At 40.2% G+C, this 21,897-nt stretch overlaps 1 protein-coding gene across 8 annotated transcripts in view; it reads left to right on the forward strand.

Moving 5' to 3' along the window:
* rims2b (regulating synaptic membrane exocytosis 2b) overlaps positions 1 to 21,897 on the forward strand; it is a 241,805-nt gene that overhangs the window by 54,057 nt on the left and 165,851 nt on the right. For all 8 annotated transcript variants that reach the window (XM_067426681.1, XM_067426679.1, XM_067426682.1 and 5 more), the window contains exon 4: positions 13,257 to 13,432. In XM_067426681.1, coding sequence (XP_067282782.1) covers positions 13,257 to 13,432 — 176 coding nt within the window. The remainder of the gene's footprint in view (positions 1 to 13,256; positions 13,433 to 21,897) is intronic.

Here is a 21,897-nt window from a genome sequence, read left to right on the forward strand (position 1 = left end):
ATAGATTAATCCTTTTTAAAGGTACTAAAGTTATTTGTGACCCCGTCTATGAAACCCTGGCTAAAGTCGCAATATTGAATTATGAGATTTTGATCGTCAAAGTGCCATAGCCATAAAAATTACGAAAATAGGTAATTTGTGTTTATTGCTGTAAATGATAAATTATACCAAGGGGTTTGAGATACAATACTTACTTTTTAATTCATAACATTATAAATACTGAAATTTGTGATTTTATTGACACTACACTTTATACTTTTGCACACAAAAAAAAAATCATATGCAGGCTCCCTAAACATCGATTTTAATCATCTCAGGGGGTTTCCATCACAACAAGACCAGCTGATTCTTATGTTATTCACTTCAGGTACTTATTTTTTTTACCACTAGGAAGAGAAAGACATTAATATCAATCGGCACGAGCGGCAAGGTCATTGCGACTTAAGCCGGGTTCAGATGTCTGGCGAGATATTTTCGTGTCATCGCCAATATTTTAATATTTTCTTCTTTGTTTTGTAGCTCAACATTGTGCCAATAATAACCATCTAAATTTAAAGTCATATTAGGCCTGCTATGTGTCTATTTAAAACATGTTGTGGATGGTGGTGCGTCAGATTAATGGAGTGTTTCCCAACCGGTGTGCCGCGTAAAAGGTTTCAGCACGCATTTTGCATCGCGGTTCATCTCACATGTGATGACGCATCTTTAATATAGGTTGTAACTTGAAAATAATTCTTTATGTATGTTTCTGTCGATGGATACACGTGCTCGCTCCTCAGTTATACATTACAATGTCAGCGATAAGAAAAGCGTGGGCAAACGGTCTCTCTTAGTAAACTTTGTTCAATGCATGTGAGTGCTGCCGTATCTTCGAATATGAATACGGGTGAAGAGCCAGAAGAACTCACGTGCGATCCCGATGTGAGAAGATTTGTCTCTGTGCGGTCATCCGAAAGCGTGCACATGCACGTCTCAGCACGCAACTATTGAGTTCTCTTTCAAGTCTTGGGCTTGAACGGACAAACTCACACAAGAAGTAGCCGATGTCAACATGTCCATCTTGATGAGTATCCAAGCAGACATAGTTTGAATATGCCTTAAGTTAATATACAGTCGAGAAAGCGATACCCCTGGGTCTTAAAGGAGCAGTAGCCTTTACTGCTGTCTGTTTAATGTCAAAGAAGATAAGGAATCACTCACTGCTCTTGATTGAATAGCTTTTGTGTAACGGATTCACAGAGGCAGGATTCAATTGCAAGTAACTCAGTTTATTGCCAGAAGTGTCACAGAAGCCAAAACTCAGAACACAGAAGAAGTCCGGATAAGACGGAGCAGTGAGAGAGACTCTGTTGGCGACACGGGCAGGCTGTGAGCAGCAGTGACTCGGGAGCGCGGTGAGTTAATCCGGGAAGGGATCCAGCGTTTCACGGAAGGGGGAAACGACAACCAACACGGAGACACAAGGGGAACATCCAACAACGCTCTGACAAAGACAAGAGAGAAACAGAGAGACTAAATAGGGTGAAGGTGATGAGTTGCAGCTGGTGCAGGTGATCAGCCACAGGTGCGTGAAGAGCCAATCCCAGGCTCCGCCCTCACCTACATTCAACACGCACCCAAGAGTGAGACAGGGAATCCATGAACCGTGACAGTACCCCTCCCCCTAGGAGCGTCCCCTGACGCTCCCAGCCGACCTTACCTGTTGATTGTAATCATCAATAAGGGAGTGATCCAGAATGTCCCTAGCAGGAACCCAACTTCTCTCCTCCGGACCGTAACCTTCCCAGTCCACCAAGTACTGGAAACCGCGTCCCCTCCGTCTAGAATCCAGAATGCGATTAACCGAATAAGTTGGTTCCCCATCTACGAGTCGCGGCGGTGGGGGAACCGGGACTGGCGGATTAAGGTGGGAGTGAAAAACAGGTTTGATTTTGGATACATGGAAGGCGGGATGAATCCTCCTGTACGCCGGAGGGAGTTTGAGGCGGACTGTCACCGGACTAATGATCTTGGTGACAGTGAACGGGCCGATAAATTTGGGAGCAAGTTTATTAGATACGGAGCGGAGAGGAATGTTCTTGGTAGAAAGCCACACTTTTTGACCGACGACGTAAACGGGAGGCTTAGACCGGTGGCGATCGGCTTTAGCCTTGGTGCGCGCTCCCACCTGGAGCAGAGTCTCACGGGCTCTGGTCCATGTGCGATGACACCTCTGGATAAAGGCGTGAACAGAGGGGACCGCGACCTCGGAATCCAGACTAGGAAAAATAGGTGGCTGGTAACCTACACTACACTCAAATGGCGAAAGGCCCGTAGATGACACTGGTAAAGAGTTATGAGCGTACTCAACCATAGAGAGTTGCTGGCTCCAGGATGAAGGATTCTTGGATACCAAACATCGCAACACTCTTTCCAGATCCTGATTGGCTCTCTCGGTCTGACCGTTGCTTTGGGGGTGATAACCCGAAGACAGACTAACCGTGGCTCCTAGTAATTTACAAAACTCCTGCCAAAATTTGGACACAAATTGGGAACCTCTGTCGGAGACCACGTCCATCGGGAGGCCATGTAACCGAAAGACGTGGTCTACTACAGATACCGCTGTCTCCTTGGCTGAGGGTAATTTGGGCAAGGGAATGAAATGTGCTGCCTTCGAGAATCGGTCCACGACGGTCAAAACGACCGTCTTGCCCTGGGAGGGCGGGAGGGCGGTAACAAAATCTAGAGCGATGTGGGACCAGGGTCTCGAAGGAACAGACAGCGGCTGAAGTAACCCCTGGGGAGGTTGGTTAGATGTCTTACCAACCGCACAGACCGAGCAAGCCAAAACGAAACTGCGAATGTCGCGAGCCATAAGTGGCCACCAAAATCGTTGCTTTATTAAACTGCCAGTGCGGTTTACCCCTGGATGGCAGGCAATGTTGGAGCAGTGACCCCATTTGAGGACCTCGGATCTTAACCCCTCCGGAACGAACAAACAACTCGGTGGGCCGCCGGGCGGGGGCGTTACCCCTTCTAAGGCCACTTTGACCTTCGATTCGATCTCCCATGTGAGTGTAGAGATAACTATCTTCTCTGGCAAAATACACTCGGGAGTAACCGGGCGTTCGGAAGCATCAAAAATACGAGATAAAGAGTCGGGTTTGATGTTTTTAGACCCGGGGCGGTACGAGAGAACAAAGTCAAAACGTCCGAAAAAAGTGCCCACCGAGCCTGCCTGGAGTTGAGTCTTTTAGCAGATCTAATATATTCAAGGTTCTTATGATCCGTCCATACAATAAAAGGTACCCCCGACCCTTCAAGCCAATGACGCCACTCCTCCAACGCTAACTTGACGGCCAACAACTCTCTGTTACCAATGTCATAATTGCGTTCGGCAGGAGAAAGACGATGGGAGAAAAACGCGCACGGGTGCATCTTGTCATCTGAGGGAGAGCGCTGTGAAAGAACCGCTCCTACCCCCACCTCTGACGCGTCGACCTCTACCACGAACTGACGTGTGGGATCAGGGGCGACTAAGATGGGAGCCGAAACAAAGCGGCTTTTCAGTTTGGCGAATACAGCCTCGGCTGTATTGGACCACCTGAACGTCATTCGGGGAGAGGTCAAGGCAGTCAGAGGTGTGGCTAGTTGGCTGAAATTGCGAATAAAACGCCGATAGAAATTGGCGAACCCCAGAAACCTCTGTAGGGCCTTACGGGAATCTGGACTTGGCCAATCCATCACAGCCTTAACCTTGTCGGGATCCATGCGCATTCCCTCCGATGACACGATGTACCCTAAAAAAGGAACAGACTGTGCATGAAAAGCGCATTTCTCCGCCTTGACAAAAAGCCCATTCTCTAGCAACCTCTGAAGCACTGGTCTGACGTGTCGAACATGTTCCTGGAGAGACGAAGAAAAAATCAAAATGTCATCCAGGTAGACATATATGAATTGGTCGACCATGTCTCTCAACACATCATTGACGAGTGCCTGGAAAACCGCTGGGGAGTTGGAAAGGCCGAAAGGCATGACCAAGTATTCAAAATGCCCCCTGGGGGTGTTAAATGCGGTTTTCCATTCATCCCCCTCCCTGATGCGAACCAAATGATAAGCGTTACGTAAGTCCAACTTCGTGAAGACGGATGCTCCCTGTAACCTCTCGAAAGCTGAAGACATCAACGGCAAAGGATAGGTATTCTTTACCGTGATGTTATTCAGCCCTCGGTAATCAATGCAAGGTCGCAGAGAACCATCCTTCTTCCCCACGAAGAAGAACCCCGCCCCCGCTGGAGAAGAGGAAGGGCGGATGAATTTGGAGGCTAGAGAATCAGAAATATATTTCTCCATGGCCTCCCTCTCTATAATAGAAAGAGAGTATAGTTTGCCCTTAGGCGGAGACTTACCTGGGAGTAAATCTATAGCACAGTCATAGGGACGATGCGGAGGGAGAGAAGCAGCTCGGGACTTACTGAACACTTCCTTCAGGTCGAGGTACTCCGGAGGCACGTTAGACAGATTCACCGTCTCACTCTGAAAAACAGAACGAGAAACAGACGAACAAGCAGACACCAAACAAGACTCATAACATCTATCACTCCACGCAGACACAGAGTTTTGTCCCCAGTCAACCCTTGGATTGTGTAACTCCAGCCAAGGGTGACCGAGGACAACGGGAGCCAAAGGGGAGTCCAGGATGAAAAATGAAATGCGTTCTGTGTGGTTGCCGGAAGTGATCAGTGTAAGTGGTTCAGTGGTGAATGAAATGTCAGGGAGAACTTGTCCGTTGAGTGCGTTGACAGAAATGGTGTTCTTGAGTGCAATGGTGGGTATGTTAAGTTTGTGAGCAAGGGCAGAGTCAATGAAGTTACCTTCCGCTCCCGAGTCGAGGAGGGCGAGGCTGGAATAATCCTGAGCTGCCCACAGCAATCTCACCGGGAGGAGAGTGGAGGATGAGGTCTTTTCCACGGAGATCCCGCCCGACAGTAGCCTTCCTTTTACCGCCGGGCGTGGTCTTTTACCGGGCAGGAGTCTAGCAGGTGTCCGTTCCCGCCGCAGTACAGGCAAAGACCACGGGATCTCCGTCTCGCCTTCTCCTCCCGGGAGAGCCGAGCTCGACCCACCTGCATGGGCTCCGGGTCAAAGGTGTAGCTGACCGCATCCGTAGCGCTGGCCTGAGGGCATTGGACACTCCCATGCTGAGGCTCCATCCTGGACCTCAGCCGACTCAGACGAGCGTCCACCCTCAAAGCAAGATCAATGAGACCGTCAATCTTCTCCGGAAGGTCGATGGCGAATATCTCCTTCTGGATGCGTTCAGCCAGCCCATGCAGGAACATGTCCCACTGTGCCTCCTCGTTCCACTTGCATTCGGCGGCCAGGGTGCGGAACTCGATGGAATAATCCGAGACCGAGCGGTTACCTTGGCGGAGCTCTGCGAGTTGACGTGCCGCTTCTCTTCCGGTCACCGCTCGGTCAAACACCCTTCTCATCTCTGCCGCCAGCGTCTGGAACGAGGAGCAGCAAGGATGTTGGTTCTCCCACACCGCCGTTCCCCAAAGTGCGGCTCGTCCGGAGAGCAGGGTGAGGACGAATGCCACCTTGGATCTTTCCGTGTTGAAAGTCTGCGGTTGAAGAGCGAAAAACAAGGAACACTTGGTAAGGAAGGCTCTGCAATAATTGCTCTCACCGGCATAACTCTCGGGGGTAGGCAGACGTGGTTCCGGTTGCCGCGATGCAGATGGTGTGTGGGGAATCGGCGGTGGGTCGGGCACAGTGGGACCGACGAGTTGTTGCATCTGTTGGGTCAGCTCGGCCACCCGTGCCACCAAGGTGTGTACTGCCTGTCCTGTGGCAGTTAAGTTCGCCTCCTGCTGGTCCAGTCTCTCGTTGCTGCTGGTCAGTAGGGCGTTGATACTCGCTGAATCCATGGTTGGTCAGAGCGTTCTGTAACGGATTTACAGAGGCAGGATTCAATTGCAAGTAACTCAGTTTATTGCCAGAAGTGTCACAGAAGCCAAAACTCAGAACACAGAAGAAGTCCGGATAAGACGGAACAGTGAGAGAGACTCTGTTGGCGACACGGGCAGGCTGTGAGCAGCAGTGACTCGGGAGCGCGGTGAGGTAATCCGGGAAGGGATCCAGCGTTTCACGGAAGGGGGAAACGACAACCAACACGGAGACACAAGGGGAACATCCAACAACGCTCTGACAAAGACAAGAGAGAAACAGAGAGACTAAATAGGGTGAAGGTGATGAGTTGCAGCTGGTGCAGGTGATCAGCCACAGGTGCGTGAAGAGCCAATCCCAGGCTCCGCCCTCACCTACATTCAACACGCACCCAAGAGTGAGACAGGGAATCCATGAACCGTGACATTTTGTAAGTTTAATAAGGATTAATATTTAATTTAAACAGTTAAATATGCAGTAATTTTTCATTTGATTACTTTATTCAATTTATTTACCTAAAACTAATGTTAGACCTACCTGAAAAGAAAAGAAAAAAGCATTATTTTATTATCTTTGCTCAATAGTAATTATTTGTGCTGCTGCTTGTATTTAAGTTATTTGTTCTTTTCTTTATTTTTATTTGACAGTAGTCCTTTTTTCCATAAACATAGCAAATACCGAACCATACAGAAACCGTGAACCTGAAACTGTGAACCTAAAACCTTGATACAAACTGAATCGTGAGCAATCTGTACCGTTACACCCCTAGCGTAACACATGCGAGGGGGTGCCACAAAATTTAGAACATTTTCAAAGGGCGCCATGACTGAAAAAAGGTTGGGAAACACTGGATTCATGAATTAAGTTATCTAGGCTGTTTGACATGGCAGCACTTAAACGCGAGCAGAAACAGAAAATAGCTGATTGCTTAAACAGCTTTTCCAATATTAATCTCGGTGGAATTACCCCGAATAATGATATAATCGGGTTTATTGAAAAAAGTGCAGGTTGAGGGTACATGAGGGTAAATAAATGATGACAGAATTTTCATTTTTGGGTGAACTATCCCTCTCTTTAATTTTACTCCAGTACTGTACTTAATATAGCCCAGTAAAATAATTTAAGTTAGAGATTTTCTACTGAAATGTAATATATTAATTCATTTATATATTAATGACTTTTTCCATGGATATTTAATTTTATTAATATAGTTATACAAATAATTTCAATTAATTTACTTGGTAATTGTTGCTACAATCAAGCTCTTTTACCCCCAATTCGTTTGAACATATGTGCACATTGTGCTTTTTGGACATACACATCATAATAAATAGGCCTGTTTTACAAACCTTTAAGAATTTTCCCATAAATGTGTCATATATCACTGAAAATGGGAGAATCTCAGCTTTAATGTGTTATATGGCTCATATGCAGGATAATTATGCATTAAATGTGTTGCATTTTTAAAAATAAGCTTGTGTTTACATTGGAATTTCTCAAAAACATGATTTTCTCAGCCTGAAATTCAGCAAATCTTTAACATAGCCATACTCAGTTAATATAAGAGATATCAATGTAGGATGATTTTATGTAGAAAACAGTGAATCACAAAAAAATGACTTTAGGAGGGTTTTCACAGACAGGGTCAAATTTAATCAAGAGCAGAGCATATTTAGTGAGCAATTACTTTTGTTCTTTACATTGTAATTATAAGTGGTTACCGTCACATTAAGATCTTCTGCTTCGCACATGAAGCGGATCTCACACACGTCTCATTTTCTCACACCTCTTTAAGTTAATTTAAGATGTTATTTAACTTTTTTAAGGCTGCTCTTATAAAGAAACTAAACAAAACTGGCAATTTGGCATAATTGTGTGTGTTATTGTTCCGTTAAAGCGCGAAAGAGAACTTAAATCTGGTGCATTGTGTGAGTTTTTCAAACAGCACATTCTCTTTGTCTTGTCGCTCTTAAATGGTTTAAAAGCCTTTGCATGAATAAAACCATGATCATATAATGTAACGCTAGCCAAGGCATTACAGAAAATAAATATTTACCAGCTGAGTCTTCTCCAGTTTCTACTAATGCTTGATTCAACTTCCCGGGCCCTGTGCAGTTATCAACAGTGCAACTAGGTTGCCAGGTCAAGGTCACAAATGGGTTGAACTTTGTGTGATGTGTCAATTGTATGAGTTAGCGTTTCATACAAGATCTGGCAACTGAACAACCTTGAAATAACATATTGATGTGATTATTCAAAGAATGAGGTTTAAGCCATACAAATTACGGGAGATTCCTGGGAGAAATTACAAAACGGGAGGGGGACGGGAGATGGGTGTGAAATATGGGAGACTCTCGGCAAAAATGGGCGTTGACAGGTATGATGTTAGCTGTCACACCATTTGTGTTTTGGAAATTAATGATAACTGGTATTTTATGGGAACTATAAAAAACATGTTTTTTTCTGCTGCAAAGTTGGGCAACTGACCGTTCACAAAGACCGCCCCTTTTAGTTACTGTTGCCATGTCCGACAAGCCATGGCACTCTCACATTACATACATGTTCTCATGTAGAGAAAATACATGGCTGAGCGAAGAGGACACTGACAACACGCCGACAGACAGGACAGAGCAAGTAACTTTTGATATGAAACAAAATTTCAGCTGTCAAATTTTGTAATTTTTAAGACATTTTTGTGGCTCTTTAATATGTTGTGACCGCTGTTGCACCTCAGTTAAAGATGTCATGAACTGGCTTTAAAAAAAAATTTGTATACTGTTGTCTGAGGTCAACTAATGACGTTTGTGTGTTTTTTACATTCTAAAACATCATAACTAATAAGTAATAGGCTATTTTCTACACTGGTTTTGAGGCTCGTTCCAAAACGCTGGGTTCTGATGGGTGTGACGCACTGGAGTCTTGGATAATAATAATATTTGCACATTTAATGAGCTTAAGCTCCGCTGTCAGTCCACATGACGGAGAGGAGAGAATGAGGGAGAAGCACCCAGAATGATTTTCTCGATCACAGGGCTCGTAAACGGCTTTTAACAAACAAACACAATGTTTTATGTCTTACGACACGCGGTTGATTGGACTATTATTTTTATATTACACATAGCCCACAAGATCCGACGATATAAGCGCGATTCGCGCGCACACATACACGTTCGACGCTCGCGCGCTGCCCTTCAGATGTCAACGAGAGAGAGAAAATAGCAGTACAAGAACGGAATATAATGAGATTCATCGGCCTACCCGGCTTTGTGAGCCCTGGCCAATACTGGTCTGGGTCCAGCGTGCTGAGGTATGTTCTGTTAGACACGTACACATAAGCAAAACGAGCTATAACAATGCAGTACTATTACATATAAAAACACGTTTTACTCACATCGGTGTGTTGCACCATTTCTGTCAGATCCAAATCCAGCATCGACCGGAGATTTGTTTACAAACGATCCCGCAGTGAGCTGAAGTTTCCTTCTGATAGCTTCCTTCTGATAGCCATGTTATCATGGCTATCAAAATCCAGTGTTCTGTATTTTGCGTACGTGTTTTGTTGTAGATGACTATTGCTGCGCGTTTAGCTAGAATGCCATACAAAACCAACCCATTGGGCCACTGAATCTGCTTAACGACAACAGTTGGGGCAACAGCCTTAGTCCTAATGGGTTGTTATCATGGCTATCAAAATCCAGTGTTCGTAATTTTGCGTACGTGAGTTTTTGTTGTAGGTGGCTATTGTAGATGGCTATAAAAATAAAATAAAAAAAATAAAATAAATTTGTGTACTGTGCTAATTAATTGAGACTTCTTACAGCTCTTACAGGTTGTTGGCCTTGTTTGTTTCGTTGCTTCTATTGCTCTGCCCTTTTTTGTAAGTCGCTTTGGATAAAAGCGTCTGTTAAATGATTAAATGTAAATGTAAATGAAGTGAACACCACGGTCTTCCCAACGTGAGCTGGAACTTCATTAAAAATAAAGTTCAACCACTCATTCCTAATATTAGGATCAGAAGGAAGCTTATGCAGCAACTGTGCTCTTCCAAAACCAGGAACAGCGCAATATCTTAATCTTCCTCCTCGGCATGAAATTGTTGTTGACTAGGTAGCACGAGCCCTCCATGAGTCGGTGGGCGGGGCTATTCTGTAGAGGCGGTGTTTCGTTGCGCACTGACGTCAGTATGAAGCACAGGACCGTTTGCTGAGCCTGGTGTCTATAAAAGCTTTTCTTTGACTAACAGGGAAGTTTTCAGTTCTGAAACTTACAGGATAATCTTATATTACCATGACCTTTTATATATCAAAAGCTCAAGGAAAAGTTGATTCCTCAATTCATCACCCCTTTAAAGCTGTTCATGAACCAATCATCACTTCCTTCTAGTTCATTGATAAGCATCAAATAAACATGAATGAACAGTAAAAGAAATCAACCACGGAAAGATGTCAGTACACACCGTTATTCAAGTTCAAGTTCACCAACGTTAATCTACTAACTCAGATTTGTCAGTCAGATTTGGCAACGTGATTGGTCAGATCTCCTGTCAGTCAAACTTGTGGCGAAAGGTGAATTGGGGCAAATTTCAGACCGCCCCGTGCTACCTTACATAAACCTCGCTCCAGACCAATCTGCTTTAGCTAGTGTATATTAGCTAGTGTATATAAGGCTGCATCAGGTAACTTGTTGGCATGTCTGTTCTATGTGGAGAAGCGTATCAAATTAATGAAAGTATAAATCCTTTAGTATAAACATGCTCATGTGAATAGTCTTTATATATAGTTACATTGTGTTTGTTTTATCTTTATTCTGAGAATAGATATGACATTCTTTTCCTCAGTGGAATTAATCCACAACTTCCAATACTCTAAAAGAACATTCTGAAGAAATAAATACTACATTAAAGGGTTAGTTCACCCAAAAATGAAAATTATTTCATTAATTACTCACCCTTATGTCGTTGGACACCTGTAACACCTTGTTCATCTTCGGAACACAAATAAAGATATTTTTGTTAAAAGCTGATGGCTGAGAAAAGCTTCAGAAAGGCCTCCATTGGCATTCAGTACATTTCCACTGACCCACTCACAAGACCCATAAAAGGCACTAAAGATGGCGTTACAAAGTCCATCTCACTACAGTGGCTGTACAATAATTTTACAATGCGATGAGAATAGTTTTTGTGCGCAAAAAAATCAAAATAATGACTTTATCCACCAAGTTATTGACGTGAACTCGACGCATGCGCGAGAATGCTATGATTCGAACGCCGGAGCTGCGTCATATTCTCGCGCATGCGTCGAGTTCACGTCAATAACTTGGTGGATAAAGTCGTTATTTTGATTTTTGTGCGCACAATAACTATTTTTGTCGCATTGTAAAATTATTGTACAGCCACTGTAGTGAGATGGACTTTGTAACGCCGTCTTTAGTGCCTTTATGGGTCTTGTGAGTAGGTCAGTGGAAATGTACTGAATGCCAATGGAGGCCTCTCTGAAGCCTTTCTCAGCCACCAGCTTTCAACAAAAATATCTTCATTTGTGTTCTGAAGATGAACGAAGGTCTTACGGGTGTCGAACGACATGAGGGTGAGAAATTAATGAAATAATTTTCATTTTTGGGTGAACTTACCCTGTAATGCCTCACTCACCCTAATGTCGTTCCACACCCGCAAGACCTCCGTTCGTCTTCGGAACACAGTTTAAGATATTTTATATTTAGTCCGACAGCGTATCTTAGTGTAGGCACACTATACTGCCCATGTCCAGAAAGGTAATAAAAACATCATCAAAGTAGTCCATCTGTGACATCAGTTAGTTAATTAGAATCTCTTGAAGCATCGAAAATACATTTTGGTCCAAAAATAATAATAGTGTGCCTACACTTAGATACGCTGTTGGACAAAATCTAAAATATCTTAAACTGTGTTCTGAGGATGAACGGAGGTCTTACGGGTGTGGAACAACATTAGGGTGAGTCATTAATGACATAAATTTAATTTTTGGGTGAACTAGGCATGTGCCGATATCAATTTTTCATGTTGTGATTAATTGCTGAAGTTTTATCACGATATACGATATTATCACGATATTGAAATAAGTTGCAAAAAAAGTGTTGCCATAGCATAACAGCTTTAAGAACTATTTTTGTAATAACAAAAATAACTGAATGTTTAAATACAATAGTCCACCAAAAATATATACAGCTCTGAAAATTTTTTTTAAGAGAGCACTTAACATTGAGAAACAATGAGAAATCAATGTTATGTGGTCTCTTGACTTTTTTCAGAGCTGTAAAAGTACAATTTTTAAACAGATTAAAGTGCAAAAGAATTAGGCAATAAAGAACAACAGGTAGGCTAACAAATAAGGTCTCATTATTTAATGCATTAATTAAGATTGAGCAACAGCTACATTTGGTACAGAAAGTATAATGTTTTTGGTAATGTTAGTTAAGAATACTGATCATTGTTAGTTTTATCTTAGGTCCATAAAAAGTTATTTTGATTTTGATTGTAATGTTACTAAACAGTAACTAAGAAATTAACATTACTTAGAATGATTAATTCTTTATACGTATTTTTCATTGTCAGTTTGGTAATAATGAAGTCGGATGTCTCAAAGTTTTACTGAACAATATCAAATAATTAGAACAGTTCTAACTATTAGGACATGTTGTAGTCCAGATTAAAACATAATTTTTAAGTTTGAAAAGAAATAGTCTTTAGTATTAAGTATTTGGTGCTGTGATGAACAACATTGAGATTACAAAAAAGGAATGGCTGTTTTAAAAACTACAAGCAGTTTTTGTTTGTTTGCGGGTTTCCGGGGTAACCACTGCATTCTGCAGTTCATCAGTGCCCTCTGCTGTCACTGAGCGGCACTTCAGCAGCCCGTCTCCTTCACCGGTTCAGTCATGTGCAAACGCACGTTGGGCTTGTTTATATCTGAGCGCGTGTCCCTTTGATGAGAATACAGCGGTGTTGAGCATTTATACGGTTGATGGGCAAAGTATTCTTGCGTGCATTATAAAAAAAATTATAAATTGTTAATAAATTATTATTTACGATATTTTAAAGTGCCCACGATAACAATATCGTGCATATCACTATCGTGATAAATCGCATTATCGAAAATCGGCACGTCTAGGGTGAACTAATCATTTAAGGCAATTCTAAGATGCGTTTGTGTGTCCAGAGTCGCTTCTGATCTGTATGATAATAAGGAATAGTTAAAACTTCATACCTCCATAAAACCTGGACATCTTGGTGTGTTTATGTTCTTACTGACTGTTTTTTCCTTAATCTTAATGTGTCATCTTCTGTGTAGGTAATGTGGGTATGCAACCTGTGCCGAAAACAACAAGAAATCCTCACCAAGTCGGGAGCGTGGTTCTACAGTGGTCCTGAGGGGTCCAGATCAGGGCCCCAAGCCAAAGTAAGGGGAGGCCCAGCCAGAGCAAACCAGGACCCTCTCAGAAACGGTTCAGGGGTCCTTTCAGACAGGTGAGATATTTATATTCCTGCACATTGCTTGGCCTCAGACAATGTAAAATGTGTGGGACTGATGCGCTCAGAAGGTTTTGTCTCAATGAGGATGCTTTGTTAAAGGATTTTTGGCGTGGAAATTACTTAGTGTTTTTATTATTGATAATACATAGAACAGAAAAATGTTTTTTGTTATTGTCATATGGAGAAGTGTATAGAGATTTTTTTTTGTTTCAGGAATTATTAGCTATTTTCTCAGGACATGCATTTGATATCTGTAGTGCTATGGGCATTTTAGGTTTGGTAATTAAGAATATCACTTGGGTGGCATGGTGGCTCAGTGGGTAGCACTGTTGCCTCACAGCAAGAGTTCACACACCCCAGCTGAGCCAGGAGTCCTTTCTCTGTGGAGTTTACATGTTCTCCTCCGGGAGCTCCGGTTTGCCACACAGTCCAAAGACGGTGGATTGGATATGCCAAATTATAGGATTGTGTGTGAGTGTGAATGTGTCCCAGCACTCTCAGTGCTGGGTTGTGTCAGGAGGGGCATCTGGCATACAACCTGTGCCAAGGTGTGTGTGAAGCAAATGCCCCTGCAAATGAGTGGGAATAATGCTGAGATGATGAATTAAGAATATAATTTACAGAAGTATTAATAAACAGGAAAATACAAATGTTTGAGATCTTTAGGACCATCTGTAAAATTCAAACAGACAAATTTAGCTTCTTAAAGGCATAGTTCACACAAAAAGGACTCTCAAAAATCAGTCTCATACTATCTTAGGTATATGATATGACTATCTTTTTTCGGACGAACATTATCAGAATTATATAAACAAATATTCAGGTTCTTCCAAGCTTTATAATGGTAGTGAATGGTGTACCTGATTTTGAAGTCCAAAAAAGTGCATCATCCATCTTAAAAGTAATCCATATGACTCCAGGGTGTTAATAAAGGCCTTTTAAAGCACAGCAATGTTTTTTTGTACAAATAAAAAAAGTCTATATTTAAAACTTTTTACACTAAAATAACTAGCTTCTGGCAGACAAATTAGGTATTTGTATATATACTCTGTAAGTTATTTATGAAATTTGAAATTGGAATTTTTCAAAACTACTGCATTGATCAACACAAAATAGGTGTCATTTTAAAGCTTAGAGTGTTAGCATAACTTTACAATGAATGTAGCCATTATGATTATCTCCAAAGTAGTGCTGAATTATCGTAGGGCTACACAATTATGACAAAAAACATAATTGTCGAATATTCCCTTGACATTATAATGAATGATGTTTTTGATACCTTTATGCCATTTTCTGAAGCAACTGCATGCCATATGTTTATATATAAAAAATAAAAAAAACATGCTTTTCTGTATAATTAATCCTCAAATGTCAACTATACATTGGTTTGGTTTCTTCTTTAAATAAAATGTTTTTTAAAATATGCCTCTAATAATAGGGACTTTCACACCGGGAAGTTCTAGGAACTTAGTTTTTTCTGCTCCAATATTTCCTTCCGGAGTTATTGAATGTCAAATAAGAAAGATTTGTAAAAAAAACTTTTTTTTTTTTTTTTTATGTGTCTTTTATTAGCAGCTTCTCAGCATTAGAATGTCCAAAAAAATATGAAAAGTGTGCTAACAAATGATACCTACCTATTCACTCTCCTTACTATTGTTTGGAAGTTATGGGTCTTTACTTTTGTGTATGTCACTCAGACAACTCTTTAGGGCTTAAGGGGTTAATAGAAAACACAAATTGTACCTCACCTTTCAGTATTATAAATATTTTAGCCAAGCTGGACAGAGATTGAGACGGCAACACTGCATGCAATGCCATAGCTCTCACGGCATGAGATCGGCAAATTGAGAGATTGTCAAGTCAATCATTAGAAGTGATTATCGGCCAATAGCATTCGGTAGCGATCGATCAGAGCACCCCTATTAAGTAGCCTTTTATTTTATTAATGCTATTATGGTCAAGTACAGTTTTTCAAAAATATACTTTTAAGATTTGAAGCACACTAAGGGTATGGTTTCTGGACAATACTTGGGGTTAATAGTAGGTTGCTTACGTAGTAATATTTCACTACTAGATATTTCACTACTAAGCTACAAGCAGCAATACCCATTAGCTCTGGTCTGACTCATAAAGTGGACTAGCGATCCCATCAGACTCTTTCCAGCATGTCATTACGGGTCTGTAAGTGGTCCAGGAACTAATGAGGAAAGTGCACCGACTACACAGGCCACATCAGTGTCAGATGGACTTACACACATTGAGCTCAGATAGATAATGGTAATGATGGCAATCATTTTGACTGCTCAAAATTTTCAACAAATTATTCAATCTATTTTAGTAGTTGAAGTGAGATGTAGGGTGTAGATGGAGCAAGTTCTGAATTAATCCTATACCCTAATTGTTGGTATGTGTCAGATAGATTTCTTCTTGCTGTTTGTTCAGTGTCAGAAACATTATGGTTGCCGACATGTGCTTTTCAATGCAAACCCGCCCAACAACATCCCTCCCATAGAGTGGTGCAGGGATGACGTCAGAACCCGGAAGTCATAATTCGCTACTGGTTCCTGCGAGATTGTCCTATGAATAGGGTTTATCGATTTATCTTGTAAATAAAGCCTGTCGTGGTAAATATACATGGGCGAAACTTTGACATTTTGTTCCACAGCGTAAATTAAGTTAGACTTACCGAAAACACAAACGTGCTTTTGATAAGTATCTTGTAGAGATGCACCGATTGATCGGACAGGGATCGTAATTGGCCGATTTTCTGCATGATCGGCCCTGATCGGTGATCGGCCGATCAGTCCTACGTGTCTCAGATTTTGAGCCAAATCAAAACGATGCCCAACCCTAAGGAACATGCTGGCCACATTAATTTTTAGTAAAAAATAACAATGAATAATAACAAGTTCTGTTGTCATATTAAGCATCTTATCTTCTTTTTTTTTTTTACTGTGGTATCGATTTAGTATCGATCAGGGATGGAAATTAACTTTTTTGTCCACCGGCCACAGTGGCTGGTGGATTTCAAAATCTACCAGCCACTCAATGTTTTAACCAGCCACTTTCTTGTTTATAACCGACAATGTGTAACTGCACGTGAAAATTAATACTACAAGCTCTACACTACTTAAGCTGTTTATTTAATCTCAAATCTCAATGAAATACTGAAATGTTTTTCTTTCACTCTAATACACACACAAACCATGAACTGATATACATTTCATTAAATGAGTAGGGCTCTGTGTTTTTTTACCTGGATGTGGCATTTGGATGATTTGTGATCTTTTATGGCTTCCAGTTTTAGGTTTTTAGTACCAACAATGAAACTACTAGTTTTGGCATCTCCTGAAGCGTGTTGACGACACACCGAGCAGAACATTGTCAGTAGGGATGCACCAAAATAAAAATTATTGGCTGAAACCGAAGCACTAAAAGAAATTTAGCCAATTATCCATTGCATTTATGGCTAATGCTATGACTGTGATTTATTATTTGAAACTTTAATATTAATTAATGCAATTGCAATGCCTTGATTTTTAGTAAAGTTACAATTACAAATTATGCAAATATTTATTTAGCACATTGCAACAACCCACAGTATAAAATTAAATTCAAACTAAAATGTTTAACTTGACCTCACTCATGTGTGTATTAAATAATAATGTACAGGTCTACTGGCCTGCAGAAATGTACAGAAATTGAATAAAGTAATCAAATGTAAAATAACTGCATATTTAACTGTTTAAATGAAAGATTAATCCTTAATAAACTTACAAAAGCTATTCAATCAAGAGCAGTGAGTGATGTCCTTTTGTTTGACATTAAACAGAGTAAAGGCGACTTCCCCTTTAAGACCTTATAGAGGGATATGCGTCATCTTTCACGACTGTATAAAGTTCACTTAAGGCATATTCAGACTATGTCTGCTAGAATACTCATCAAGATGAACATGTTGGCATACTTTTTGTGTGAGTTTGTCTGTTTAAGCACAAGACTCGAAAGATAACTCAATATTTGCGCGCGAGTTCTTATTCGCGTCTTCTGGCACTACATCTGGGTAATGACGGCGAAAACGACTGGTCATATTCGGACATACAGCCGCACTTGCATGCACTGAACACAGTTTATAAAGAGGGGAAACAGTATGTTATTTTTATTTACCCGCCACGGTGGCCGGTAGGTGAAGCGAGTTTACCTGCCACAACTCAAAATCACCCGCATTTGGCTGGTGGCGGGTGCTAATTTCCATCCCTGGTATCGATATATCGATATTTTAGTCTGGTATCGTATCGAAGTCATACTTTTGGTATCGTGACAACACTAGTGCAGACGAGAGAGAATGAACGTTAGTCTGATAACCTATTCAAAATATCGTTCATAACGGATCGATAATAATGTACTCCTGACATAAATTAAGAAATGAATGTCACTGCAACCCAGTTTTATCATAAACAGTGTTCAAATATCGAAGCTGGAGTCTTTAATCTTTCTGATGATACTGAGTTTGTCCAGATAAAGTAATCGTGTGATGTTTTAACGAGCAGTGAATGATGAACAATAGTAATCTGAGGCTTTGAATCGTATGGGTTTAAAGAGCTTGAGCATTTAAGACTTTGAGCATGGTGTTCTCTTCCGTGTTTGTTCTCAATCCTCAAATAAATGTTTGAACGGTTATGAATCAGTGTATTGATTCGGATTGCATGTCAAAGTGCTGAAATCATGTGACGTGAAGTGCTTTAATGCGCACTTCTTGTACTGTGTTTTATTCAGCTCTTACATTGATTTTTTTTTGAGTAAAAATACAGATTGCTCTTTTTTGTGTGATTGAACAATAAACTTCATAAAATTCATCAGTAAGGTTTTTGCCATCATTCAGTCAGTGTCCGCTACAACAGCTTGTACTAATAGTGGATAAAAGCAAGAGGGCAACATAAGTTAAAACTGGAATTGGACCCACTTTATATTAGGTGGCCTTCACTACTAAGTACTAACATTGTAATTAATCATTTGATACACTGCACTTATTGTGTACATATATGTTTTGACAGTGTACTTACATTTTGAAAATACCTGCATGTAATTACGTCTGTAATACATTTCTGTAGCTACATTTGTAATTACACAGTTGGCACTTCCCTTACACCTGACCCTATCCTTAAACTCACCCATACCACCACACCTGTACCTAACTCTACCCGTATCCACCTCAATATTAGCAAAGGTGTTTTGCAATACAATTTGAACACAGTAAGTACATTGTACTTATTTTTGATGTAAGTACATAGTACTTAAGGCCACCTAATATAAAGTGGGGCCCTGGAATTAAACTAAACTATAAAAATTTGACACATACGATCACAGCGAACATTCAAATCTGCGTTGCTATCACTGACCCAGAGAGAGCTTTTGTCATGTAGCTATAGTTATGAAACTGCTTCATAAACAGTCTGTCCAACCATCATTTGTGTTGCAATAATTCAAATGATCAAAGATGTAAACATTTAAGAGATTCGCTCAAAACACTGATTCATTCAGTAATGAAACAAGTGAAGTCTTTATGAGTGAGTCATTGAATCATTCTTTCAAACTGATTTTTCTAAACAATTAATATATATATAAATGTTTAAATAGACTGCAGCAATTAACATTTTATCATAAATTTAAAATGTTATTTTGTTTAGTTGTCTATTTAGAATAATGATCTAATTGGGATCTTTATTTTAAAGGTGCCCTAGAATGAAAAATTGAATTAACCATGCCATGGTGAAATAATAAGAGTTCAGTACATGGACATCACATACTGTGAGTCTCAAACATCATTGCCTCCTACTTCTTATGTAAATCTCGTGAATCTAAATCTCCACTGGAAAAAAAAGTGCTTCTCAACATAATGCCAACAATTGGGGATCATTTATATGCACGCCCCCAACATTTGCATCTGTCCAAACATGTTCATTGACAGGCGGAAATGGAGCGAATCATCAGGTACAAGTTGCTCGCATGGACACTGTTCATGTTCCAGGCTGTTCGGGAGACCTGAGGATTTTACATACCCTTCCCACAGATAAAAAATGTCAACAGTCATGGTTGATATTTATAATCGGATCCCACAACAATTTAATTCAAGATTGTTTGTATAAGAACGTTATATAAACATGCAATATTGTTGACAAAAAAAGACAAGTCTAAAATATAGGCTGAATGTCCGTGCGTGAGAGAGAGCTCGCGTGCATGGTTGCCAGATTGGACATGTTTAGATAAAAAAACGGAGTGTATACGGGTTTCTTATTACAGAAAAGCTTTGTTTGGGGGATTTAATCACTGAAATCTGGCAACCGCATGAACGCGAGCTCTTTCTCGCGTGCGGATGATCTGAAAGCACCAAATAAACAAGTAAGCTGCATTTTATCAATCTCCATTTGAGATGTTTTGCTTAAAGTTTCATTTAGTCGGTCTGTGTTGTGTCAGGACGGTCATTACTTACGAGCCGCTTCACTGAACTGCTCTGAGCTGTGAGCTGCTGAAATAAGCCAATCAGAGCAGAGCTCAACATTAATATTCATGACCCTTCCAAATAAGGCAAAAACAGAGCATTACATCCTAGGGACAATTTAAATTGTTGTAAATGGACCTCTTAAACTGTGTCTGGACTATTTTTTTCCCTTAAATAAGCCACATACCCTCTATGTAGATATCAGAGAACAATTTAACATATTGTTGCAAATCATTCTAGGGCACCTTTACACAACAAAAGTGAGGGGAAGATATTTTGGTGAAAGATTACAAAAGCACATGAAAAAATAAATAAATAATAAATTAAAAAAATGATGATGTGCTATAGACAAACCATTTATAATAAAACTGCAATATTCAAATTGGGGGGGGGGGATCTAATGCTTTTTCATGCATTCTGACTTATTTACACTGTTAAAGAGTTGATTCTCATGCTAAACATGGCAAGACAACAACAACAACAAAAAAAAAACAGGGCAAAAATACAAAAGAAAAAACAAGTTGGACGTAGTGTTGTCACGATACCAAAATTATGACTTCGATACGATACCAGACTAAAATATCGATATATCGATACTAAATTGATACCACAGTAAAAAAAATAAAAAATAAAAAAATAAGATAAGATAAGATGCTTAATATGACAACAGAACTTGTTATTATTCATTGTTATTTTTTACTAAAAATTCATGTGGCCAGCATGTTCCATAGGGTTGGGCATCATTTTTATTTGAACAATTATTGATCAATTGATCAATTACTATTAAAATTATCTCACAAATTTTTGCTATCTCAATGTATTTTTTACAATGGGGTAATTGTGTTGCAAAAGCTTACACACAGCACAAGAAAGCTTGATTTCGAATGGTAAATTGAATTTAAAAAGAAGAGTAAACAGTAATAAAATAAGAACAAATAAACAGATTAAAACAATAACACAAATAAATGCAATTGAATAGAAGATACAAATTAAATAGACTGCTTTATTTTTTCAGGTAGGTCTAACATTCAGATAAGAAACTAAATAAAAAAATGCATAGTAATTACATTTAAAACAACATTGGATAATGTTCTTTGTAAAAAAAATTCAATAGCGTACAGATGAAACTATTAAAGTTACACAAGTTGATCAGTCAAGAGCAGTTGATCGATTGTCTTTTTGTAGATTGAATAACAAATGACTGCAGTCCCTTTAAGACGCCCGGACGCATGGATCCTAAACACTGTTCCTGTTACTCGTTCTTCCTGAACTGTTTGTGACTGTGTTTACGTTAATACTTTTCCAGATGTGCACTGATAATTCTTTGAGTGTATTTGACCAATAATAAGCTGGAAAAAGGAAGCAAATGTTTGCACTTGTATCATGTCAGATGCGGCTTTATTACGGTAGGCTGTGTGTGCGCTTCAGATGTGAGCACGAAATCTGTGGGGATTAGTAGAATGAATTTTTGGGAAATTCAGGCCCCGTCCACACGAAGCCAGCGCTTTCCCAATCCGATCTTTTTTTTTCCTCGTTTCAAGAAATATCTGCGTCCACACCAGATTGCAAAAACTGACTAAAAACGATGTACGCCCATCAACAAGCTTCGTTCGGGTTACGGAAGCTGTCGACAGTGCTCTCATATTGTTTTTACACCACAAAATCAACAACATCACTAAAGAAGTGGGTTGAAGAAGTTTTTGGTTGTGAGGGAAATGAAACCATTTTTTTAGCTTCCCAAAAAACCCAATAAACCAACATTAAGGAAACAGTGGATGCAGTTTGTTTTTTCAGAAGCAGCAATGGAGTTCTGCAAGTGTGTTTGTTTGTTCCGAAGTCAAAACCGCAGGTGGTGAATGAAACTGCATCAAATGTCTGTTTTGTTGGCAATCCACGCATAAGTTATATAATGTAAACAACACAAATGTATAGTGAATCAACAGTTATCCAGGGATAATGCCAT

The sequence above is a fragment of the Pseudorasbora parva genome, chromosome 19, assembly GCF_024679245.1.
Source record: "Pseudorasbora parva isolate DD20220531a chromosome 19, ASM2467924v1, whole genome shotgun sequence".
Classification (NCBI taxonomy): domain Eukaryota; kingdom Metazoa; phylum Chordata; class Actinopteri; order Cypriniformes; family Gobionidae; genus Pseudorasbora; species Pseudorasbora parva.